Source organism: Schistocerca americana, chromosome 1 (assembly GCF_021461395.2).
Source record: "Schistocerca americana isolate TAMUIC-IGC-003095 chromosome 1, iqSchAmer2.1, whole genome shotgun sequence".
Taxonomy (NCBI): domain Eukaryota; kingdom Metazoa; phylum Arthropoda; class Insecta; order Orthoptera; family Acrididae; genus Schistocerca; species Schistocerca americana.
In genome coordinates this window covers 1,073,178,587-1,073,202,526 of record NC_060119.1, presented here as the reverse complement: position 1 = coordinate 1,073,202,526, position 23,940 = coordinate 1,073,178,587, and the positions used below count along the sequence as shown (strand labels likewise).

At 40.0% G+C, this 23,940-nt stretch overlaps 1 protein-coding gene across 1 annotated transcript in view; it reads right to left on the bottom strand.

The window, feature by feature from the left end:
- The window catches only part of LOC124617369 (replication factor C subunit 2), a 68,143-nt gene extending 46,224 nt beyond the window's left edge, over nt 1-21,919 (bottom strand). The window contains exons 1-3 of the mRNA XM_047145259.1: nt 21,674-21,919; nt 19,440-19,551; nt 13,778-13,986 (exon numbers count right to left, since the gene is read on the bottom strand). Of these exons, the coding sequence (XP_047001215.1) occupies nt 13,778-13,986; nt 19,440-19,551; nt 21,674-21,780 (428 nt within the window). The 5' untranslated portion in view covers nt 21,781-21,919. The remainder of the gene's footprint in view (nt 1-13,777; nt 13,987-19,439; nt 19,552-21,673) is intronic.
- Nucleotides 21,920-23,940: the final 2,021 nt, after the last annotated feature.

Here is a 23,940-nt window from a genome sequence, read left to right as displayed (position 1 = left end):
TACCTTATAAAGCAAAGTTCCTATGTAACAACTACTTGTTTCATCTCGTCGGTCTTGTAGCTGCCATTTGAAAATTTTCCTGTCTTGACATACTGGGTGGCCCAAAAACGATGGTCGGATTTGAACTGCGTAGTACCATTGAAAGGTGAGGAGGGGGGACCACTGCCGGCCGTCTGCAAGTCGGCCATTACACCCAGTTTGCCACGAGATGGCGCAGTGGACGGTTGAGCATCGTGTTTTTGCTGTGGAACAGTTTTTCAGAAATGATGAATCGTTTATTACTGTGCAACGATTGTTTCGACAACGTTTTGGTGTAGCGCGTGATGGACCCATTCCAGATCGCAGATCCATATCACGTTGGGTGACTGCATTCCGGACAACAGGGTCTGTCAAAAGTGGTAAATCTACAGGGCGTACACGTACGGCAGTTACTCCACAGAACATTGATGATGTTAGAGCGTCAGTGCTGCAAAGCCCGCGTCGTTCCACTAGGCGTCGTGCTCAAACTTTAGGCCTCAGTCGTAGTTCGTTGCAGCGTATTTTAAGCCGTGAGTCAAAAGTCTACGTAAAGAAGCCCCGAAACTTAATTGATCTGAAGGAGGCAATCAGTGCGGAAATTATGGCAATTCAAGACGAAACAGTAGTGAAAGTGATGGAAAATTCCGAGGAAAGACTTGTGGAATGTATCACCGAGGAAGGACACCATCTTCCGGAAGTCATTTTCCGTACATGATTTTTTGTGGTTAGTTCTTGTAATTGGGTGCCTGGGAGCATTTAGTTACGTAATTGAATAAAATTAATTTGTAAAACTGATGGAGTTATAGTTATTTAAAATGTGACCATCCTTTTTGGGCCACCCTGTACATGAACAGGTGTGGAGAAATTATCGTTTCTTTTGAAACTCTCTGTACATCTTTATACTGGTCATCGTACTGCTTCTAGTAGGTTCCATTGAAGACATATGCCGTGTAGTGTTTGATGGAGCTCTTATAATGAATGGCACCAACGAGAGTGTACTCTTGATTGTTGATTACGATTTCTTTTGTGACCGTTTGCAACATACATTTCTTCCTTTGATTCGGAGGAAATAAATCTTCAGTTAGTGGACAAGTTGTTATACTAGTATCTTATAATCAAGTAGCATCCGAATTTCTTTTCTTCGACTGCTTCTCCTTTACACTTCTTGCATTTTATGATAGTCTTTAGACCTACATTTGTTGCATCTACAGCCTCTTGCATGAAATTATATCCAAGTCTTTTTAAAGCACATACGTATCAACGGAAATATAATGTAGTTTCACATGGCATGAATTTAGCAAATCAGACACGATATCTTTTTGTTGCAAATCGTCCGCAGCTCGTGGTCGTGCGGTAGCGTTCTCGCTTCCCGCGCCTGGGTTCGTTTCCCAGCGGGGTCAGGGATTTTCTCTGCCTCGTGATGACGGTGTTGCGTGATGTCCTTAGGTTAGTTAGGTTTAAGTAGTTCTAGGGGACTGATGACCATAGATGTTAAGTCCCATAGTACTCAGAGCCATTTGTTGCAAATCGGGATATCTTTTAATATTGTCTTGTATAATTCCCCAACATTCGACTCTGCATTCAGAGACAATATTTTTCGAGAGATTACTCCTTTTTTTAGGAATGGTATCATATATAAAATATCAAATCTCTGCTTAAAACGCTGGGAGTTTATGATTTTTTTGTCCAAAACATCCAAAGCCAGATCCAAAAATGGATGGCTCACCATTTGAATGGTATCATCACTGAGTGATATTGCTTGCATGAATAAGGTCATCAAAGAATCGAAACCGCACGTTCCCTTCAACTTGTAGGTAGCAGATTTGAATTTGCTTGAGGACCCATTTGGCAAAAATGTCAAATTAATCTCTCTGAATTTCTTAGTTGAATTCCAGTTTGGGCAATCATCTAAGTAGTTTTTCTTGCTCTTAGTTTGCATGTTCGATGTGACAATGATTTCATTTTGAAGCTTTTTCAGCCTTGCACTCTCTTCCATTTTATTGTTACAGGTCCCTCGGTTTTCTTCTGTTTTCGAACCACAGGATGAAATTTTAGTGACATCCCTGGTCAAGTATGATTCTCGATAGTCTTTTGTGGAATGAAATATCTCTTTAGAGTCCAAATTCGGCAGTAAATTATTACCTGAAGAGTGCTGAAAACACACACTATCGCTCCTGACTGAGAGACTGTTGTTCTCCGCATTCATAACAAGTGAGCTCAAAGTAGGAGAAAATCTGTATTCAAAACTATTAAAAATTTTGTTTAACTCTGTCTCATTGCCATCATCATGTAGGGTCTCACTTCGTAAGGTATTGTTCAGCGTGCTCTCAGCATTATCAAGGATATGATTGCTTTTGGGGTTTGTTACCTTCAGCTTCTTATTTTTTTCTCTCCAGTTTTCTTCTTCATGGTAAGGCAATGATGCTTCAATTGGTTTGCGCTTCATAGCTTGCTTTGAATCTTGTTTTTCCATCATAAACAGGCGCTAACAGTTTTGTTTCCTCACGCAGCCACTTCAAATGTCGAAAAATGAATTTGTCTACTCGTAAAGGCAGCTTGTCAAAGCCCATTATCTTTAATTTTGAAAATTGTCCTTCAGTCGCTGCTGACTAACGAATATGGAAAGAAGAATACATCACAGCTGTCCACAGTGGTATATAGTACATCAACTCTTTCAGCATCTCTGCAGCGTTAGGAATGTTGTACGGATTCAAATCGAAGAGATTGTCATCCTTAGTCTGATTCACAATGACTTCAGCTTCATTGTAGATACGTTTTGCCCTATCAATCCACATGTTTGCAGTAGATTCCTTAGAGTTCAAAACTGATTCCAAAAGACAGTCATCATTGTTTTCAACATCATCAGTTTTCTTGTCATCATCTTTATTTTTGTCAATATATGAATGACGTGGACCACATCTGATAATGTTATCAAGGTGGCGCTGATGTTCCATTGATGAATATTCTTGACCGCACTCATCAATGCCAAGATGTTCACTCAACGCAACAACCAAAAGTGAGCGCAAAGCACTTTCAATATCACGAAAATTTGTCATCATGTAAATATGGGCCAAAATTCGAAGATAAAGTTGTTTGACTTGTGATTTACCTTTTGAGAAGCATTTCCACCTTGAAATCACAACCATAAAATGACTAAAATTCTCAAACAACACGAGGGTAGAATTACTCTTTCATGCAAAACAATATGACTATAACCCATATTCAAATAATCTGTTAAGTCCGAGCAATTGGCTATTGCTCTAGAAATGGCAACCAACAAAGCCTTACCAAAACCAGTTACCATGATGTTTGGTCTAGGAGCTCCAGATCTGACGATTTCCAGAAAGAAAAATGACAATAATGATGTGTCATGCCTAGAGGATATCGTCTGATATGTTGGGCAAATGATTGATGATCGATTGACGATATTTGAATCTTTACTAGTGACATTTACTTCGCGGATGCACATACACTGATACTTTGACTTAATTTCCTTGTTTGACAGATCCCCAAATCGTGAAATAACTCGAAATGCAACGCCACCTGTAGCATCTACTGAATCGTATACACTGCTATTGATTTGATGACAATAGTTGTGCAACTGACTTTGATCTTTCAGCCAATATATACAGAAGAATGGGTCCAATCCGATTCCGTGAATTTCGTCCTGATGGGTTGTATGTTTTGCGATTTGCAGGTTTTCAACAGGCTTACTAGTTGTTATACCAAATCGTTTGTCCCTTTCCTCTCCTTTAGCCTTTCTCGAGACATCAGCGTTTGGTAAATTTGGGGGAATCATGTCTCCGAAAGACATATTTTTCGCTTCATAATTTCGCCAAAGAGCTGCAGGAATCCTGTTATCAACCAATTTAGCAGCTACCTGTTGTCTTCTCATGCCACGAAGTTGTCTTCTTTTCATGTGATTTCTATCGTCTGAAAAGTTAGAAAGTCTGCAGTTCAGAATAATATCATTGTCCTTTTTTGGTTTCTTCAGAGCAATCCCTTCGAAAGTGGCTCCGCATTATGTACACCTTCCTTTGATCTTCAAGAGGTACTTTGAACTTGAGCTTTCACACACTTTCGCGTATTTGAAAGAAAAGGCACATGGAATTTTGTGATGTTCATAAATTTTATCAGCCATCAAATCGGTCCATTTCCCTATCTCCAGTCTTGAAGGCTTTCCAAGTTTCCTCTTTGATGGTTTTATGGTAGACCATTTTTATGCTGACAGCAGTAAGTCGAATTGCTTTGTCATGTCCTTGTTGCGCGAAGAACCAAAAACATTCCACGACTCATCTTTGCTGTCGTCTTTTTCTTCAATGAAACATTCCAGCCTGGAGCTGTTTCTAACAAAAGTAAGAAGATCATGACGATCTTCTTTAATTGTTGTGTAAGTATGTTTTGAAGACATTTTCAAGCTGATGTCGGCCATGGAATCGGACAGTTTTTGGAAGACCGAATGAGACGGAGTGAATTGAATGCCTCTATCATCGATTACTTTAAATTCCTCCATGCTGAGAAGATGTTTCAGTTCTGGTAGAGTGTACATTTTTTGGGTATTACGGTTCATAAATATCACTTACACAACAGCACCGACTGCACAACAGGCACCGACTGCACAAGAGCTCTGACTGAACGAGCATAATGATTATTCGCATGAGAGTGAGCAGTACTGTTACGTTTAGTCATTAGGGGCAGATCAAGGAGCGAAATGCAGCGCTGGCGGACGGCTTCAGACGACGCAGCGCGCGCCACCCAAAAAGTGCAGCTGTTGTTGTCATTAGCTTTGATGCTACCGCGAGAAGCTTTGATGCTACCTCTATTGTAACTGCTACACTGACGTTATTTGCCGATTGTTTAAAAGACGCAGTTCACATGTTCATTGTTTCCAGTTGTAGTGGTACGGCTTTTGCATTATTGCTGTGCTTTATTTATTATTTTTTGGTCTTGAGAGATCTCAGGGATGTATCGTAGTTTTCATTATCCTTCCATCGGGCGCAGCTGTTCAGATTGATACATGTCGAAATTTTCTGTAAATTTTTCAACAATTTGCAGTATTGGCGCCTTCTCGTTAATAGCTTCCCCTCTCCGTATGCTTTTCATTGTTGTGTGATTCTGTAAATTACTTGTCAACATTGGAAGCACTGGCGCCTTCTCGTTATAGCTTTCTTTCTCTGTATGCCTTTCATTGTTGTATGATTCAGTATCGACGCTAATGCTCTCTTGATGAGATATGAGCCAATAGCTCTTTGTTATCCACTGTGCCCTTTCGTATTTCATTTCAGTAATTAATTTATTTGTTTATCAACGTAATAAGTAGTACAAAGCTAATCCAGAATGTAAAATGCACTTAAATTCTGTTTGAACTGTTTAATCGCCAGTTTCCGCTGTCTGAACGTCAAATATCAAATTAATACACTGCGCCTGGTTGCGTTATTTTATAGGAATTTTATTATTTTAAGTGGGATGCACTAGATCATGTTGTAGAAATCCAAAGCATATTGTTCGAAGAGGATAATATTATTTGAAATTTACCTGGACCGATAGGCGCAGCCAAAGAAACCTTTGTGATGCTGTGATTGCCTCATAGATGACGATATTTGTCTATTGTAGTTTTGTATTCCAATCAGCATTTTGAGAGCATCAAAGCTTCATTTCAGCGTGAGAGAGGGGTAAAATCAATAGATTTTATTGAATTGAAAGTCTTCATCAATCTCTTGTTTTTAATTGTTGTTAACAAAAGTAACAGATAAAGCCTGGAAGATCTGTGTGGAACTGACGGGGATGGCATTGAAAAATTTCACCTCGCAAATGAACATAAAACGTTTCAAATTTATTGTGGAGTGCCTTAGATTTTACAGTTGCGCTTTTCGTGATGAAAGGATACAATTAGATACGCTAACAGCAATTTGGGAAATATTTACTGTGTTTGTACGCAACTACCAGAAATCTTATACTCTTGGAGAAAATGTTACAATAGCCAAGAAGCTGGAAGGATTCTGTGGAAGGTACAGTTTTCGCCAATATGTACCTATCAAAACAAACAAGTATGGATTTAAAATCTATACTTTTGTGGATTCTTAAGTATTTTACCTGTACAATTTGGAAATATACGCTGTGTTGCAACCAGTAGGATTTACCAACTGAGCAATGAGCAATAAACATTTTGATGTTCTGTGACTGTGTAAAGCTATATAACAGTCAGGTCGAAATGTGAAAGCGGACAACTGGTTAACTAGTACTGGAATGATAATATATCTATGAAGGGAGACTTTTTCTTTTGTTGGCATGATGAAGAAAAACAAGCATGAGATTTCTCTAGAGTTTGCTATCCATAAAAGAAGAGCTGCCCATAGTTCCTTTTTTGTCTTCCACAAGACTGAACTCTAAGTTTCCTCCGTACCTAAAAAGGGGAAGTGTGTGACCCTGGCATCACGTTTGCATGAAGATAATTCGATAGATGCTGACACTGTAGATAAACTGAAGCCATCCATCGTAAATTTTACAATAGCGTTAAGTGTGGTATTTTCACAGCGGATAATCTGAATGCTTTGTACAACGCTGCAAGAAATGTGCGCCGCTGGTCAATGGTTATATTTTTGTAATGATCAGTACAGTGGAATCTATGCACAAGTGATTTATTGTGGCAACAGTAAGAATTGTATCAGAAGGAAAGGGTTCCTGAATCAGCTATGTTATACATTGTTTTCTTCGCTATATTCTGCAGAACTATTCAAATTTTGTACAAGGAACTCTAGAACTATGGCATATCCATCAAGAACTCTGAAAAAATATACATTTCAGAAGAAAAGGGTGCCAGCTTCACAGTAAGGGAAAAGATTTTCCTCCTTAAATTGCAATTATCTGGCAAACAATTAGCTGCACAGAAAAATGTAATTTGAATTTTCGAAAGTACTCTTGGTGTTCTGTTCTGAACTGTCCTCAGAACTGGTATACGAATTTACTTCTTGTGAAAATTCACAAAGAATGTTTTCGATACAAAAATTTTTTCGAGTATTGTTGTTTTCTTCGCTAAATTCTGCAGAAATATTGAAATCCTGTACAAAGAACTCTAGAACTATGGCATATCTGTTAAGAACTTTGAAAAAATATATATTTCTGAAAAAAAAAAAAAAAAAAAAAAAAGGGTGCCAGCTTCACAGTAGGAGCTCTTATGGGGTTCTTAATTAAGCTACAGTTACCTCTTAAACTATTACCTGCACAAAAAATTGCTACTAGGACTTTCGATAGAACTCTTCACGTGGTGTCCAGAACTGTCATCAGAACTGTCGTACGAATATATTTATATTTTCTGTAGAGAAAGTGCCCCCCACAGTAAATCAATTTATCTCAAACTATTATCGCCATAAAAAAATGTTATTGGGATTTTCGATAGAACTCTTGGCGTTCTGTTCAGAACTGTGCTCAGGAGACTTGAACTTATTTACATTATGCGGAAATTGACAAAGAATGTTTTCGATACGAAAATTTTTCGAGTATTGTTGTTTTCTTAGTTACATTCTGCAGAACTGTTGAAATTTTGTGCAAAGAACTCTAGAACTATGGCACATCTAACAAGAACTGTGAAAAAAATGAATATTTCTCGAAAAAGGGGTGCTAACTTCACATGACTTGTCCAGATCAGGGGAAAAGAACACACGTTGCTCAAAAACAGAGATAGCGAGCGGCGAAAAAAAGATTGCGCGTGCCGCAAAAAAGATGTGGACATACTTGCTTGGTCTGGTCAACTTTTCCGTATTTTTCTTATTTAGTGGTCTTCCTTTGGTATTGAACATTACCAACATAATTTCTTTCTTTCTCGTCCTTCCCTCCGTGTTTTATTCCTTCTTATGATTACTATTTTAACTTTAGTTATTTAATTTCCCTACCCACCAGTTACCCACTATGTACCCTAATCCTATACCACATTATTTACATTCATTCCGGAAACATGCATTCACCGTAGCCACATACTTTTCCTCCAGTCCTGCTTAACCTTTGGAATTACCCCTAAAGGACTTACCTTAAAAGTTCCCATCTCTGGGTGCAATTCCTCCTTCCACGAGTCTCTCCTGGACTTCCAGAACCTTCAATCCTTAGCCCTTACCCAACTTGTCCTGAATCTCTACACTACTTCATGTAACCACCACTCCCAACAGCTCCTATCTCCCTTCAAAGTCCCCCACCTCTCAAACCCTTGCTTGGAGATCACACTCAGGAACATCATCCTAGAAGCCAGCTGCAAACTTGAGTTCCATGCCACACACCACCTGAAAAAACTATCCACAGTGCTAGTGCAACACCTAAGAAGTGGGGTCCCTCTCCCTATCCCTCACAAACACCAACCACAACAGAACCTTCAACAAACCCCCCTCATAGCCAACAAACCTAGCCTAGCCACCCTACTCAATCTCCCCATCCCAGCACATACCCCACACAGACCAAATCTCAACTATAACCACAGTCAAATGCCACATATCACCAGTCCCAATACAGTTCTAAACCTCATCCAGATCCCTCTCTTCTCCAGAGACATCTATTCTATCAAAAGGCTTATCCTTTAGCCCCACGCCTAAATTCAATCACACTGCCCTGGTTAAAGATCTCCTCTCATTCACCCGGAACCTCAACTGGAAATATCACTTCACTACCCAAACACAGCCCCCAAATACTAGACCCTGTGTTGAACCCTGTCTAGAACAGTTCCGACCGCCTTCTCAAAGGGATCCTCCTCCCCTCCCCCAAAACCATCCCTTGCAGACATTTCAGGAATTCCTCACATCCAGTGTTGCCTCCCAGTCCTTCTTGAAGAACATCCCGACAACCCCCAACATCACCCCAGCTGAATCCCATGCCATTAAGGAGCTGAAAACAGACCGCTCTATTGTCATCCTCCCGGCAGATAAAGGCTCCACAACTGTGGTACTTGACCGTGTGGAGTATGTGGCAGAAGGACTGCGTCAACTCTCCGACACCTCAACCTACAAAGCTGTTACCCAGGATCCCATTCCTCCATCCAGACTGAGCTGCAGAAAATCCTAAAAATCCAAGGTCCCTCACAAGGCCTCACAACGGCTTCCATAGACCTACTCACTCCACCTGAGCCACGTACCCCTACCTTCTACCTATTACCCAAAATCCACAAAGAGAACCGTCCTGGCCGTCCCATTGTAGCAGGCTTCAAAGCCCCAACAGAATGTATCTCAGCTTTGGTAGACCAACACCTCCAACCTATCACCCGCAGACTCCCATCCTACATCAAAGACACAAACCATTTCCCAGAACACCTCAAATCCATTCCCACTCCTCTCCCACCTGAAACCTTTCTTGTCACCATAAATGCTACATCCCTTTACACAAACATCCCACATGCTCATGGTCTCTCTGCCCTTGAGCACTGCCTTTCCCAACGCCCACCCGAAGATCTTCCAAAAACCTCGCTCCTTATCGCACTTACCAACTTCATCCTCACCCATAATTACTTCACTTTTGAAGGCCAGACCTACAAACAAATCAGGGGAACGGCCATGGGAACCAGGATGGCTCCATCCTATGCCAACCTCTTCATGGGCCGCATGGAGGAGGCTTTCCTGAAGACCCAACAGCTGCTTCCCCTGGCCTGGTATAGGTTTATAGATGACATCTTTGTGGTCTGGACTCATGGTGAAGATACACTCCTTAATTTCATCCATAACTTCAACTCCTTTTCGAATCTGAATTTCACCCTGTCCTTCTCCAAAACCCAAGCCACCTTCCTGGATGTTGACCTTCATCTTGTTGAAGCTCAAGTTCACACCTCTGCCATCCATTCCACATCAAACGCTCCCTTCCCTACAGCCTAGGTATTCGTGGCAAACATATCTGCTCCAGTGACGAATCCCTCAACAATTACACCAATAACCTGACCAGTGCTTTCCTCTCCCGCAACTATCCTGCAGACCTTGTCCACAAACAGATCTCCTGAGCAATACATTCTTCCCTGTCCAACAACAATGTTCCTACCCCCAGACCACACAGAAGCATCCCCCTTGTCACCCAATATTATCCTGGCCTCGAATACATCAACAAATTACTCTGCCAGGGATATGACTTTCTCAAGTCAACCCCTGAAATGAGATCATCCCTTGACAAAATTCTCCCCACACCACCCAGAGTTGCCTTTCGTCGCCCCCCTAACCTCCCTAACATCCTTGTTAAACCCTACAATATTCCCAGACTACCTTCTCTACCCAGTGGTTGCTACCCCTGTAACCGACCCCGCTGCAAAACCTGCCCCATGCATCCCCCCACAACCACCTACTCCAGTCCCGCTACTGGTAAAACATACACAATTCGAGGCAGGGCCACATGTGAAACTACACATGTCATTTATCAGCTGACATGCCTGCACTGAACAGCCTTTTACATCGGTATGACAACGACGAAACTGGCTGAGCACATGAACGGACACAGACGAACTGTCCGCCAAGCAGATGTCCAATATCCAGTAGCGGAGCATGCCCTCCAGCATAATTCTAGGGACCTAGGAACCTGCTACACCGTATGTGCCATTTGGCTTCTCCCACCCAACACCAGTCCCTGTGAACTGTGGAGATGGGAACTTGCACTCCAACACATCCTTTCATCCCGCCATCCCCCTGGACTGAACCTATGTTAAACAACCTCACTCCCATTTACTCTTCAGTCTTCTCCTCTTTCTCTTTCCTCTTTAGCCATTCACGCACCTTTTCATCCTACATAGTTGTGTTTATCTTTATACTATATACCTCCTTACTTCTGTATGCATCCTCTTTGGTTTGAAGTTGGCACAGTACTTACAGTAGAACATCTTTGGCTTCCCTCTGACAACCATGCCTCCATCCTTGCTACCCTCCCTGTATTCCTTTCCCTGTTGCTTCATAACCTGGGTTGTGAGTAACTGAATCCACTTTCCCTTCTTCCCTTTCTTTCCCCTCTCTCCTCCCTAATGAAGGAACATTTGTTCCGAAAGCTAGGAACGTAAATTTTCGGTTCTGTTTTTTGTGTACCTATCGGCTGTACTGAGCTGAGGTAAGTACTAGCCAGCCCCTCTATCTCTTTGTTAGTATTTGTTTCACATCTTTATATGAGATTTTCCATTAATCATTTAGATCTCCTTTGTATAAATTCAATTTCCTATGTTAGTCTTATATGGAATGAGTTTTGCACATTTGAGCAATATTCCAGGATAGGTCACATTAGTGTTTTGTAGCAATCTCCTTGTAGACTTATTGCATTTCCCTAGTATTCTACTAATGAAACAAGTCTTCCACATGGACATAGGGAGGGAAGAGGAGGAGATGAATGGGGAGGGGAGAAGAGGAGAAGATGTGCAGAGAAAAGGGGGGGGGGGGGGTGGAGAAGTTTATCTGTGTATCCAATTCCCATACATATTTAGCAACTGTGAAGCATTGACACGTTTGTGAAGTTTTTTTTTTTTAAGCCCTTTTGTGCACTCAGCACAGTCAGCTATCTGAGAAGCAGCCTCTTCTATATAGTGCACACACTACTCATTTAGGGAGACCCTACAGTTGGCCCAAGTCTAAGAAGTCACATCCTAGCTTGTCATAAAACCTTTGTGGCCTCTGATTCAAGCCTTCCACTCAACTTAGAATCAGGGGGCCACAATTAGCTCTTGGGACAATGCTACAGATTGGAGGCTTCAATTAAACCCCATGAGAAAGGCTGATATTCTCAACCTACTCTGTCCGTCACTAGAATGACCAATATATGACCTAAGAGCCTATATGAGAAGAATCATTTGTTGCAATGTGTGCTACAGTCTACAGTTGGCTGCTCCATGCCCCTCAATGGCTGCCAGAATAGCCTCTTCAGGGTGTTGTATCAGGCCTACAGGCGCACATACTGAGTGCACATGGTGTTCCTCCCCATTTCCATTACTTGCTCCACAGCTGTACTGCTCATTATTAATAGACCCCTACCCTTTATTGTTTTCCTACCCTTGACATGAGACGCAACAAGTTTCTCAAAAGGTGAAGTGAGTCTCACTAGCTCAGATTCACTTTCAGTGGAAGATGGCATGTCAAACTTCTTGGTTAGTGAGATGGGTGGAGCACCCTGAATTCTCATTGGTCCCTACCTCCCCTGTGCAGGGCACCTGCACCTACCATTGACACACCACTCACAGTCGAATGGCCAAGTTGTAATGGATCCTGTACTTCCAGTACTTGAGATGATAACCACAGGAGAGCGTAGTGCTTGAGGTACCTTTGGCACCTCTATCACGACTTGCTAGCCCTCTAAACACGTCTCTTTGCAGCAGCTTCCAACCACTTGACAGTAGTAGGGACAATTTCCAGCTGTTTACTAACAGCAACTAACTCATCCTGCACCTGAGAACAGCATACACAGTCGATCTGCATTGTGGCTGTTCCAATATTTTACTGAACAATAACTTTAAGCTATGCTTAACAATTCTGCTTACATTTACGTGTCTAATATCCTCCAAGTATTACGAGTTGCCTTTAAGAACTGATGCAATTAACAGCCAAAACGAGATAAAAATCACTGTTATAAAATTTACTTTTTTCTGAAACGTTTTGGAGTTCATAGTCACTAATCTGGTATAGGCCACTGCGGAGGTTGAATGTCCACCAGAGAAGATGCCCTTAAACGGCCATTAGGAGGCACCACTGCAGTGCAGAACTGTGCTTGCAAGGCGAGAGTGCCACTGTCATGCCACGTGAGTACGACTGACAACAGCATTCCTCGCACCCGGTACATAGACACCGCACAGTGCACAGCTTGTCAGTTAAGCATTTGCACTTCATACTGTCTGCTCCATCTTTGCTGTGCCAGAACTGCTTGATAACTACCTTGCTTGACACCTGGTTACTCTCTTTGGTCTTGTCTTGGATTTGACTTTCTGCTGCATTTGGCCATGTTGTCATTGTTGTGGCGATTGCTTGGGTAGGACCTCACTGTCGTCTAGGTGGTCTGTCCCTGTTCTGGTGTGTGTGTCTCATTTTGTTCCCTACCAATAGTTTTGATTACTCTTCTAAAGCTGGCTCATCCACCTCCATGTCTCAATTTCTTCTACAGCTCTGATGTGTGCACCAATATCCAGTTATTCGCGGATAATAGCAACTAACAAATTGAACAATACTGTTTATTTACTGTAAAAGCAGACAATATACATTCTTGTTAAATATAAAAGTAATGTAACATTATACACTAGTTATTTACAGTAACTGTAAATCAAAAACACCGATTTACTGTGAAGTAAGTTATGCACAACATTCGTAACTTACAAAAATTACATTAACTGAACACATTACATCATTAACATAATTTCTACCTGATAACAACACAATCTGCACTTCACTTCAGCCTTGTTAAATTATTGTCATTTCATGCAAAACAGTGGCATGGCAGAAAAAACTCGCATATGGCGCAATAACATTTTCGATTGGGTGGGGGGCAGGCGAAACAAAAATGTCTTACTTGTGAAAGCAATTATTTTCTGTACTTTGCCAATTTTAAAAGCATTATAAACAACAACTTGAGTGACGCTATAATTAATAGTTACAAAAAAAGCATAAAGCATTTTCTTTGTTCATAAAATAATTTGTTTTCTGCAGGTTGCCCGATTTTTATATATATTTTCAAAATGTATGTATTATAGTTGCAAATTTTATTAATTGGCTCGAAAACTTTCATTGTACCTACAAAGTAGTCCAGGCATATTAAGTATCAAGATATATGTATAGAGGAGACTTACCTGTCAGCTTCATCAAGTATCACAATTTTGTGCTTGCCTGGTGGTAATGTAACCTTCTGCTGAGCAAACATCTTGATCTTATTTCTAACAACATCCAGACCTCTGTCATTTGATGCATTCAGTTCAAGAACAGCTGAGTTGACTGCATCTCCTAGTAAAACTCTTGCAAGGCACAAAATAGTGGTGGTTTTGCCAACACCTGGTGGCCCCTGAAAGGAAAAAAAACTGACTATAATTTATGTGTATCATAAGAGCAATGATTAGTGTTTAAGTATGGGGCCAGAAAAATTGAAATTTGGATAATAAACACTGTTATACATTAACATAAAACATACATTACATAACAACCATACCTGAAACTGGGAATCATGTACTATCAGATTTACAAAAGAAAACTGAGAATGAATAAAAACCTTATGTAAGTTGCAACTTTTGATGTTTGAGTCATAGAAGTTAAGATGATGTCATTGCTCCAGCAATGCAGCTGCTGAGCCAGTTGTCTCCAGCATGCATGCAACCGTTTAGTTGGTATGTGTCACCATATCGTCCATGAACAGTAAACTGGTGTGCCAAGCCCCGGTCAGTTCTGAGGACTGCAGTCAGTGTGTGTTGGTAACAACAGTAGGCCCTAACTATCAATCACTCTGCATAAAATTGTCAAAATTTACTTTTATCACACTACTATGAGGATGATATTAATGAACTGACTATACCAGTTAAGTAATTACACAAAGATGCTGTAAATCCTACCACTGAATCATCAAAAAAGTAGGAAGTACTCTTCACAAAAATGAACTTCACAAATAAATCAAGTAGTAATCCGGAGCAAGAAACTGAGAGACAACAACAAAACTATTTTACAGATTCATCCTTATACTGTATTGCTGAAAACCAGTTATAATTTTGAAATTTAAAGAGATGTCAAGCAAAGTACTGAAACCTTACAGTGTATGTATGTAATTATCAGTTCATTTCTGTCAATGACACTGAAATGGAAGTTACACTTTCTACCTTTACTCCATGCATAATTTGTGTTCCATTCAGATTTTTCCAGTATCCTTCTGACTACAGACTGATCTGATTCCTTGCATGAGTCACTGCCCCCCCCCCCCTTTTCTTTTTTTCATACAAATAATCAGTATATGCTTGGAAACACATGTTCAACAGTCACACCTGGTGATTCGCTTTACAGTTTTGCAGTCTCTCAATATTTGCAAGAAAGTGGAACATTCTACTTTATGTACCTGAGGAATCTATATGTCTGCTGCCATTCTGCTAGTGATACACTTGCAAATTCTGCTGGTCTGTTTTACCAAGAATTCCTGTTTGTTTTATATTTTTGCAGCAGTTTGCTCTTATTTGTGATTGAAAATAATGCATGTCCATCTGTATACTGAGCATGCCTGTAAGTGTAGTGTTTTAAAAGTTTGATCAGTCACAACTTTTGCTTCCAAATAACTATCCCATAAGTGTTAACATATAGAATATTGATAATTTGCCACCCACAGACAAGCCTCAAAGACGAAAAATAACTGACTGTATGGATTCAACTGAGACGGAGCAAAATCTCCAAACTGATTATTTTATTCACAATATAACAGCATCCACTCCAATATACACCCAAATATCTCTACATAATGCAATCAAAATAACATCTGATGTATTGCAATCAAAAGATATCTTCAGTCACTTTAAATAATAACGAATGTGCAGCTGCCCCCACCCCCTCAGCCTACAAATTTTTGCAATGAGCAGACAAATTCTTGCAATGAGCAGTATCAACCTGAAGTTGAAATATCTCACAAGTTATCAGACAAATTTCAAGAAAGAGACTTGATACTGCCTTGGACTAGACAATCAGCTACTGCACTATCAATTTAATTTCTTTCCATGTTCTGAAGTGATTTTTCAAGTCTTTTGTGCTTCACAGTGAGTACACTTAACATCAATAAAAGGCCTGTTTATTGAGCCAGAAGCAAGCAATACCAAAGGCAAAGATACACATCTGAACTAAGAACAAAGTAGAAAATACTACAAATCTGGCAATTTCAAGGGCACTAATGGTAAATTTTGCTGAGTGTTCTGTGGTACACGAGGCTTTGCTCCTTGTGACAACAAACAGACTAGTCGGTGATTTATAGGTAGCAGTTTCTTCTGGGCACCCAGGAAAGTGTTCTTCATGTACCTTCCAAGATGCTGAATTGTGAGCCACCACATTGGTAGTTTCATGCGATGTTGTGGTGCTATGAATGCCTCAACTGTTTTAAAGAAACAATCTCTACACTTGTTATGCATATGTCTCGTGGATCTTTTCATTAACAACAAGAACTGGAACACACGCTATTGGCGAAATTTCTTCAGAGGGTTTGAATAGCCACACTACCTGTTGAAAACAATACACATTGTTGCCACTGACCTGTTCTTAACTGCTCCTCTGCAAACTCTTGCAGCCTTCTCACTTACTGAGCATCGAGTTGCTGGAACACTGGCATAGCCAGCATAAGTGTGTGTTTCTTAAGTCTTAAATCTGCATGGCTAGCTTCGAACTTTATACACAGTGACACTCAACCTTTTACACACAAGGTGATTATAGTGAAAGTTAAACTTTCAAAATGCTGTAGAAATAACACCACTAGTCAGAATGACGGCAAATTGCAACACAATATTATCGAAGAAGGGGGAAAATGTATGGGGGGGGGGGGGGGGGGGGGGGAAATAGTGTGAAAATTGAACAATAGATGTCGCTATATGTCTCAGAATACATAAATGAAAACACCTGTCATGCGCACGACCCACTGAGGTTGGTATAAACAAGCCGGATAAATGGCTTTTCTTCCTTTCAAGTCTGTGACATTCGCCATGACTGTCTCAATGCAGGATCATGTTTTGCTTGTAAAGCTGTATTACAAGAATGACGACTGTGCACACGTCGCTCTGCAGAAGTCCTGGGCACTGAAGGATTTGAAAAAAAGGCATTGGTCTGATGACTGCTGCAGGTCTGGAGAAAATGATTCGGAAATTGGGAAAGGTGGATTCTTTTGGTGTGCAACCTCAGAGAGAGGAAACGAATTGATTCAATGTCAGTGGAAGTAGTGGCCACAACAACGCAAGAGGATACATACCTGTGAGCACGGAGCGCAAAATCCTACGAAACATCCTTCTTTGCTATCCATTCAAAATTACCCATGTGCACGAGTTGCTTCCTGTTGACCTGCCAGCAAGAGATACCATTGGTTTAGAATTTCTTGCTTGCAATGAAGTGGACAATGATTGGATGTGGAAGATTTTGTGGACAGACGAAGCACACTTCCACCTGACAGGATACGTCAATACACAGAATTGCCGAATATGAGCAATGGAAAATCACACATAAATCAACCAGTACCACGTCATCCTGAAAAGGTCACTGTGTGGTGCAGGTTTACAGAATCATTTATCTTAGGGCCATATTTTTTCGAAGAGACAAGTGCTTCCGGTCCTGTTACTTGTACCATCACTGGTAAGCGCTATGAGTAATTTTTGCGCAACCAGGTTATTCCAGCTCTCCAACAGCATGGATGTGATCATTTTTATGGAAGATGGCACACCTCCACACATTACAAATCCAGTTAAGCAGTTGCTGAAGCACCATTTTGGAAATGTTAGAATGATCAGTCGCCATTTCCCTACAGCCTGGTCGTTCCAATCACCTGATTTTAATCCGCGTGACCTCTGGCTGTGGGGCTATCTGAAAGATGTTGTGTTCCGACTGCAAACTTAGCTGCACTGAAGGCACGCACTGCGCAACACATTTTGAATGTGACCCCGGAAACACTTCGATCAGTTGTGGAACATGGTGTTTCTTGATATCAAGTTGTTGCAGAAAATGGTGGACAGCATATTGAACATGTTTTGAGCATCACATGGAACTTAATAATTCGATTTGATTGATGCTTTTTATGTAGTTTTTGGCCTCAGGACAATTAAAAACCGATGTGAGTGATGCTTTTTATGCGGTTTTTGGCTTCAGGACAATTAAAAGCCAATTTTTACCATCTAATGTGATATGGGCTTACGTAACTAACAGTATCACACCTGTACACCCATGCATGCTGAGTAGTACAATTTGTTTAACATCAAACATACACCTTAGGCATTGTATGATTCATTTGTCATTTGATGTTGAGCACTATTAAATTATGATGCTTACAGCGCCATCTATTGCTACATTTTGTAACTATTTTTTTTATTATTCCGCCATGCGTTTTATCCTCTTCTAGTATTCTGTTACAATTTGACGTTATTCTGACCAGTAGTGTTATTTCTACAGCGGTTTGAAAGTTTAACTTTAAGTATAATCACCCTGTACTTTAGAATCTTTTTCACCAAAGACCTGTGATTTTCTTGAGCATATTCGAAAAATTTTGACACGCAATTCACTGCGGATGCCTTATCAGGCCTTGTACCAACAGCGGAATACGTAAGACAACTAACCGCTGCTTGACAAAGAATATTCGTTTGTAGTAGCTATGGTTTTACTTCAGTTGACACAGGATTTACCTCCTCCATGTTAAACCATCAAAGCATGCCTTTAGCATAACTTCCACAGTTTAACATGGAATCTGGACCATGGTGCAACAAAAGGATACACAATCAAACAGAACAATGAGTGAGAGTTCATACATTTTCTATCAATTGCTATGAAAGTTTTGTCCTGCAAATGGCAGCAATTAAGCTCTCAGTAAGTAGGAATGAGTGTATATACTGCTTACATTGCAAATAAATCAGTGTACTGAACAAGCTCATTCCTTAAGTCTATACTTGGATCTCATCATTAGCTAGTCTCTAATGTGGCATTACTTTCTCCTTTTCCTCTTCTCAGCCCCTTTCCTCATTTTGTGGCATGACCTATCTCACTCTTTTGTCATCGTACTTCTTGTGTATATAAATTATTTCCTTTTCCACTTTTTATGCTCTCCCTCTCCTCATCATCTTTCTGTCCCAGTTGTCTCCCACAATCTTACGTATATTACCACCTCCACCCTGCGACAGCCTTCTAGTTTGTAGTTCCCACAACCGACATAATAAAATGCATGCATCTTGTCTTAGAATTTTAATCCCTACTGATATAATACACATTCAGTCTAAACTGCTTACCTTTAACCAGCTAGTAAATTACTCTCCATAATTATTCTTAAAGTTTATATCAACCTTTTCCTAATTCATATCTGCAAAGAAAACACTGTTGTTGATGCAGCTACTGTGCTAAGAGAGAATAAAAATTACTAATGGAGGATCGGTTCCATCTTACCCAACTCCTTCTTCATGTTAAAAAATATTATGAATTTCAGTTGTCATTTAATTCTAAAATATAACCACATTAGTAACTACAACTTCTACTGGTTCTGGATATAATATTTCTGAATACAGACTTTTACTTAGAAAACAGTTACTTTATAATGAAATATCAGACACTTCTAAATTAATTCTAAATGTGTGAGTAGCTAATAAGACAACGAATAACTTTCTGGCGTGTCCCAATACTACTACTCATCATTTATCGATCACTGGTTATTCTTGCACAAATCAATCAGCCCATATTTCATTAGTCTCAAGAATAGGACTGTCTGCTCTTGTGCTTCATAAATTACATACCTGTTTGTGTGATGTACTAAATACTTACAGCAATTATGATATTTGGACATTCCCCAGTTTTTGCAAACTGCCCTAAGCGGGCTACACCCTCTTCATTTCCTACAATATCTTCAAATTTCATTGGGCGGTACTTCTCAATCCTGCCAACATAAATGTCTGTTTAACATACAAGAAAAATGAAAACATTATTCATGCAGTAACATGGAGGAAACAAAATCATGTGGTTACAGTTTGTGTATAATCTTACAAATGGTCTTCCTGGACTGATTATAAATTCAAAAATCAAACTATTAGCTCATTTCATTTAAAAAATGATAATTCATACCAAAAAAGCATTTACTGCACATCAACCAAGAGAAGGAGCTCAATTTCTAACATGAGGTACATTCTCAAATCAAATCTGTAAACTGGAAAAAATGGTGGAATTAATTTGGTGCCTAAAAAAGTTTTCAGGATTTCATGGCTCTAGTCAGCAGCTGAGAAAGAAAATAGTGAGATGGCACAACTTCAATGCATAAAAGTGGCAGGTCGGGGAGAGATACACCATCCACAGTCTGGAAAAAAAACACCTAGACGGAAAAAAAAGGAGGACAAGAACGCAATTTGTGACTTCATTATCTTCAAATTCAAACACTACCCTTTTCTGCAAGAAGACTGTGTCATACTCGCACAAAATAAGATAAACATCTACCAACATGTATCTAAGTTCAACAGAAGGGGAGTCATGGCCAATCGAGACTGCAGTTTGACATACTGTGGTGTTTCTGCTTACACTGTTTGTGATTCCAAGACTGCCATGCAAACTGGATTTGACGAGTTCAAGAGGGCCATAATCACTGCCATGCTGGATGTCAATGGTCCCAAGCAAATAGAATCAAGCAAGAGCAGATGTATTATTCACTAACCCATGCAGGATCATGCAGCCACGTCAATTACCTTGAGCCAGGAATACTTGTTTGCAGCAAGACAAATATCCAAACAGACAATATGATGACATCTCGAGGATCATTGATGGTCCGCACAGCAACCACTGTTTTGGTTTTCCTTCATACAGTAGCAGAGAGAGACACGACAACAGTGATGTGCCCAACGACAAAACTGGGCACAGCAGTGATGCCACGTCACCTTTTCAGATGAGTCCCTGTTCTGTGTACAGCATCACAATGGATATATCCATGTGTGGAGGCTCCAAAGAGAATGAACATTGCCAGACTGCATTCCCTATCATCATACAGGTGTGATGGCATGGAGTGCCAGTGTGTACAAAACACTATGATCTCTGATTCGCATAGTTAGTAATTTAGACAGAAGCCATTACATTTCGGATGTATGTAAGCTAGTGACTGAGGCCTATCTTCAAGGTCTCTCTATTCTATTATCATCTTTCAACATTACAATGCAAGGCCGCATGTTGCCCATGCTTTCCTGACCAATCCTCATACACACATTTTTGCTTGTAGTCCTGGTCAGAAAATTCCCCTGATATCTCAACCACTGAAAACATCTGGTCATGGGTTAATGAGAGACTGGCATTTCACAACTCATAAGCCACCACAACTGATGACCATTGGCACAGGAATGATGTACCTTATCAGTCATCCAAGTTCAGTACAACTTAGCGACCAGCTACGTTTGAGATGTTGTCAACTTTCAGAAGTGGCAGCTGGGATACTACATACTGCATCTTGTAACCCCCCCCCCCCCCCCCCCCAAAACACCTACACACTTTATCACGTATTCTTCCTAAAATGCTGTAAAAGCACAAAAAATCAAGTTTCGTTATTTTCTATCCTTGTTGAATCGCAATTTTAATGGCCAGCATTTTGATATTAGTAAGTAGACCACAGTAACGATGATTTTGCTTTCTTCAAACGTCTGCATCATACAATAACAAACATGTACAAATAACAACGCCACTTTAATCTGTCAAAGTGTACATATTATTGTCGGGTTCAAAGGGAATAATTTTTCAGCGTGGCTTAATGAAAATTTTGCGGCAATAACGATAATACAATTTACTAAGTACCTGTATCCATCAGAAATGCACACAATTTCTGAATGAAGTGGTTTCACATTGTATTACAAAAATGGAAGAGTTGGGAAAGTAAAATTATGTACCATGCAAAAAAATCGCTGAAACAGGTTACACAGTTCGAATAACGCAATTATAAAAAGTGAAAGTAACTGCTTCTGACTTCTAGTAAACAAAGTTATCATCTCCTTTGAACACTGTTTTTCTTGTGATGCAGACTAGCAACATACCATGGTAACCGGTGGGCAGATTTCCCCTTAGAACTTTTATTAGCAGGTCCTGGTTTCGATGTCGACGCTTCTATTTCTATATCAGGGTTTTCTTCGTCACCTGCCATTCCGAACTCACGATACAAGTATAATCCACAGCCAAAAATTCTCCCGCCTAATTGTTGACTACATCTGTTTATACTGACAAATGACGGTATCACCAGTGTTGCCAGATAAGTTCCGTATAGGCCAATTCACAGTGACCGTAACGTTACGTCACGTCACATCACAACCCTTCATAACATTCCATAATCACCCCGTTTACATGGGACTCCCAAAACTGGATTTCGTATAACGAATTCCCAATACTGTTTTTTTTTTTTTTTTTTTTGAATTTCAATTCCCCACAAAGGGGGCGGGCTGGCAGCAGCTTAGGACGCCGCTCTGCAGCCTACAGATTTTCTGACAAAGAGCAGGAGAATAAATAATAATAAAAAACAGGCGATAGAATCGGGGACTTAGTGAGTAGCAAGGTGAAATCCCAATACTGCTTCTGGGTGGTCATATAAACACTTCAAAATCGATTCCACAGGTGTTGTTTCGCTCTTGGAAATAGAGCATACTTATGTATTAGATATCTTATTCCTATGTTGCGTTAGATGAAACTTTAAGATATTTTAATACATTAATGGTCATTAACGTTTTTCTTAATCACGCTTTAGCTATGTAGTTTTTATTTGAAAAATCGTGAAGTCACACTCTATGTACCGCTGTGTTCTCATTCTCACGCTGAGTATGAAAATTGCTGAGGCTGCTTATTACTCCGTAGTGAAACACGTGTGTAGAACATAGTTAAAAAGTTATTCTTAATGTTTTCATAAATTTACAGAAAAAATCGTCTTTGAAGTTTTCCAATGAGCTATATTTGATACAGTTGAGGGCAAAGTGCACACAGGAGGTGTAGCGGAATTGGTAGCGTAGTAAACTGATGATATTGTGAAGTTCACTTTCGCTTTATTCATCCCCTTTTCCTTCACTTTGAAATACCCACATCTCGAAATTGTAAAATTCATCATCTTTTTTATGAATAACACATATCTTCTTGTTTCTAATTACAATACTGCACGCGAAATCCCTGTTTTCGTTTCAAGTATAAATTCTTAATTATAGATATTTTATGAAAGATGTTTAATAAAGGTTCCTTAAATTAAGAAAATAAAACAATTTAATTTTTAAGACAAAAATGAAAAATCAAATTCTCTTTATTTAGACTATGTCCATAGTGTTGCTCGAACCAGGGTGGTGTCATAGAAACACGAAAAACACACATTTGTCACTGTACCATTGCAATAAGAACCCAACAGACTGATCAGGAACCACATTAAGCGATTTGTTGCAAGAAATAACGAGACTGTTAAGCCGCCAGACGTACTGGAACTAACGTACGCAGCTTTTTCACATGTCACTGCCATACGCTGGCGGGATATACAACAGCATGTCATAAAAGACGAGGAGAAAATGCAGTACCTGGGTGGCTTCGTGGATTCTGTTGTTGATCGACTCGTTATCAACGAAGCAGAGCACAGTCCCAGAACTGAAGTGTACTCCTCGGATTCAGATAAGGAATGAGCTAAGAGATTACTGTAATTACTAGCTCCAGTATTCAACAATACGCTGAAATCCCTGCAGTATGCTTTTGCATCACACATAGCTCGCTCAGGAAAGCTACCCTGAGTTTAAGTTAGGAATTTTTATTACTCTTACTTGTAATTAGAATACTTGTTCAGGTGAGAACGAGAGTCTGGTCACCAAGGAAGTGTGCGGCAGTGCTAGAGTTTTGCCCAATACTATTTCATTCTCTTTAAAAATTAAATGACATCCGAGGCTATATTTTTTCTCTGCTTGTCTCTTTTTGTATCCGAACTGCAACTGCTCACATCGTTGCAGGTTAGTCAGACCATCTCGCTAGGCAGTGTTGTGCAAGTTAAATATACTGGTAAGGCTGTTGTCCTGCATTATTGCTCATTCTGTGTGTGTGTAACACAGTATAAAAGTATCATTATGATCGTACTTGAGAGTACTGGACACAGCTTGGCTTCAGCTCCACGTGAAACGAAATCTAATGACGTTCAAAAGCAAACGCGAAAGAATACATGGTGTTTCAGAAAAATTTTAAGTGAGTCTCTACAAATGGGCCCTCAGTAAATTTTGAGGAAACACAGTGTATACAATTCTGTACAGTAAATGGCATGACACTTTGATAAATATAGACTCTGAACAGGAGTCTA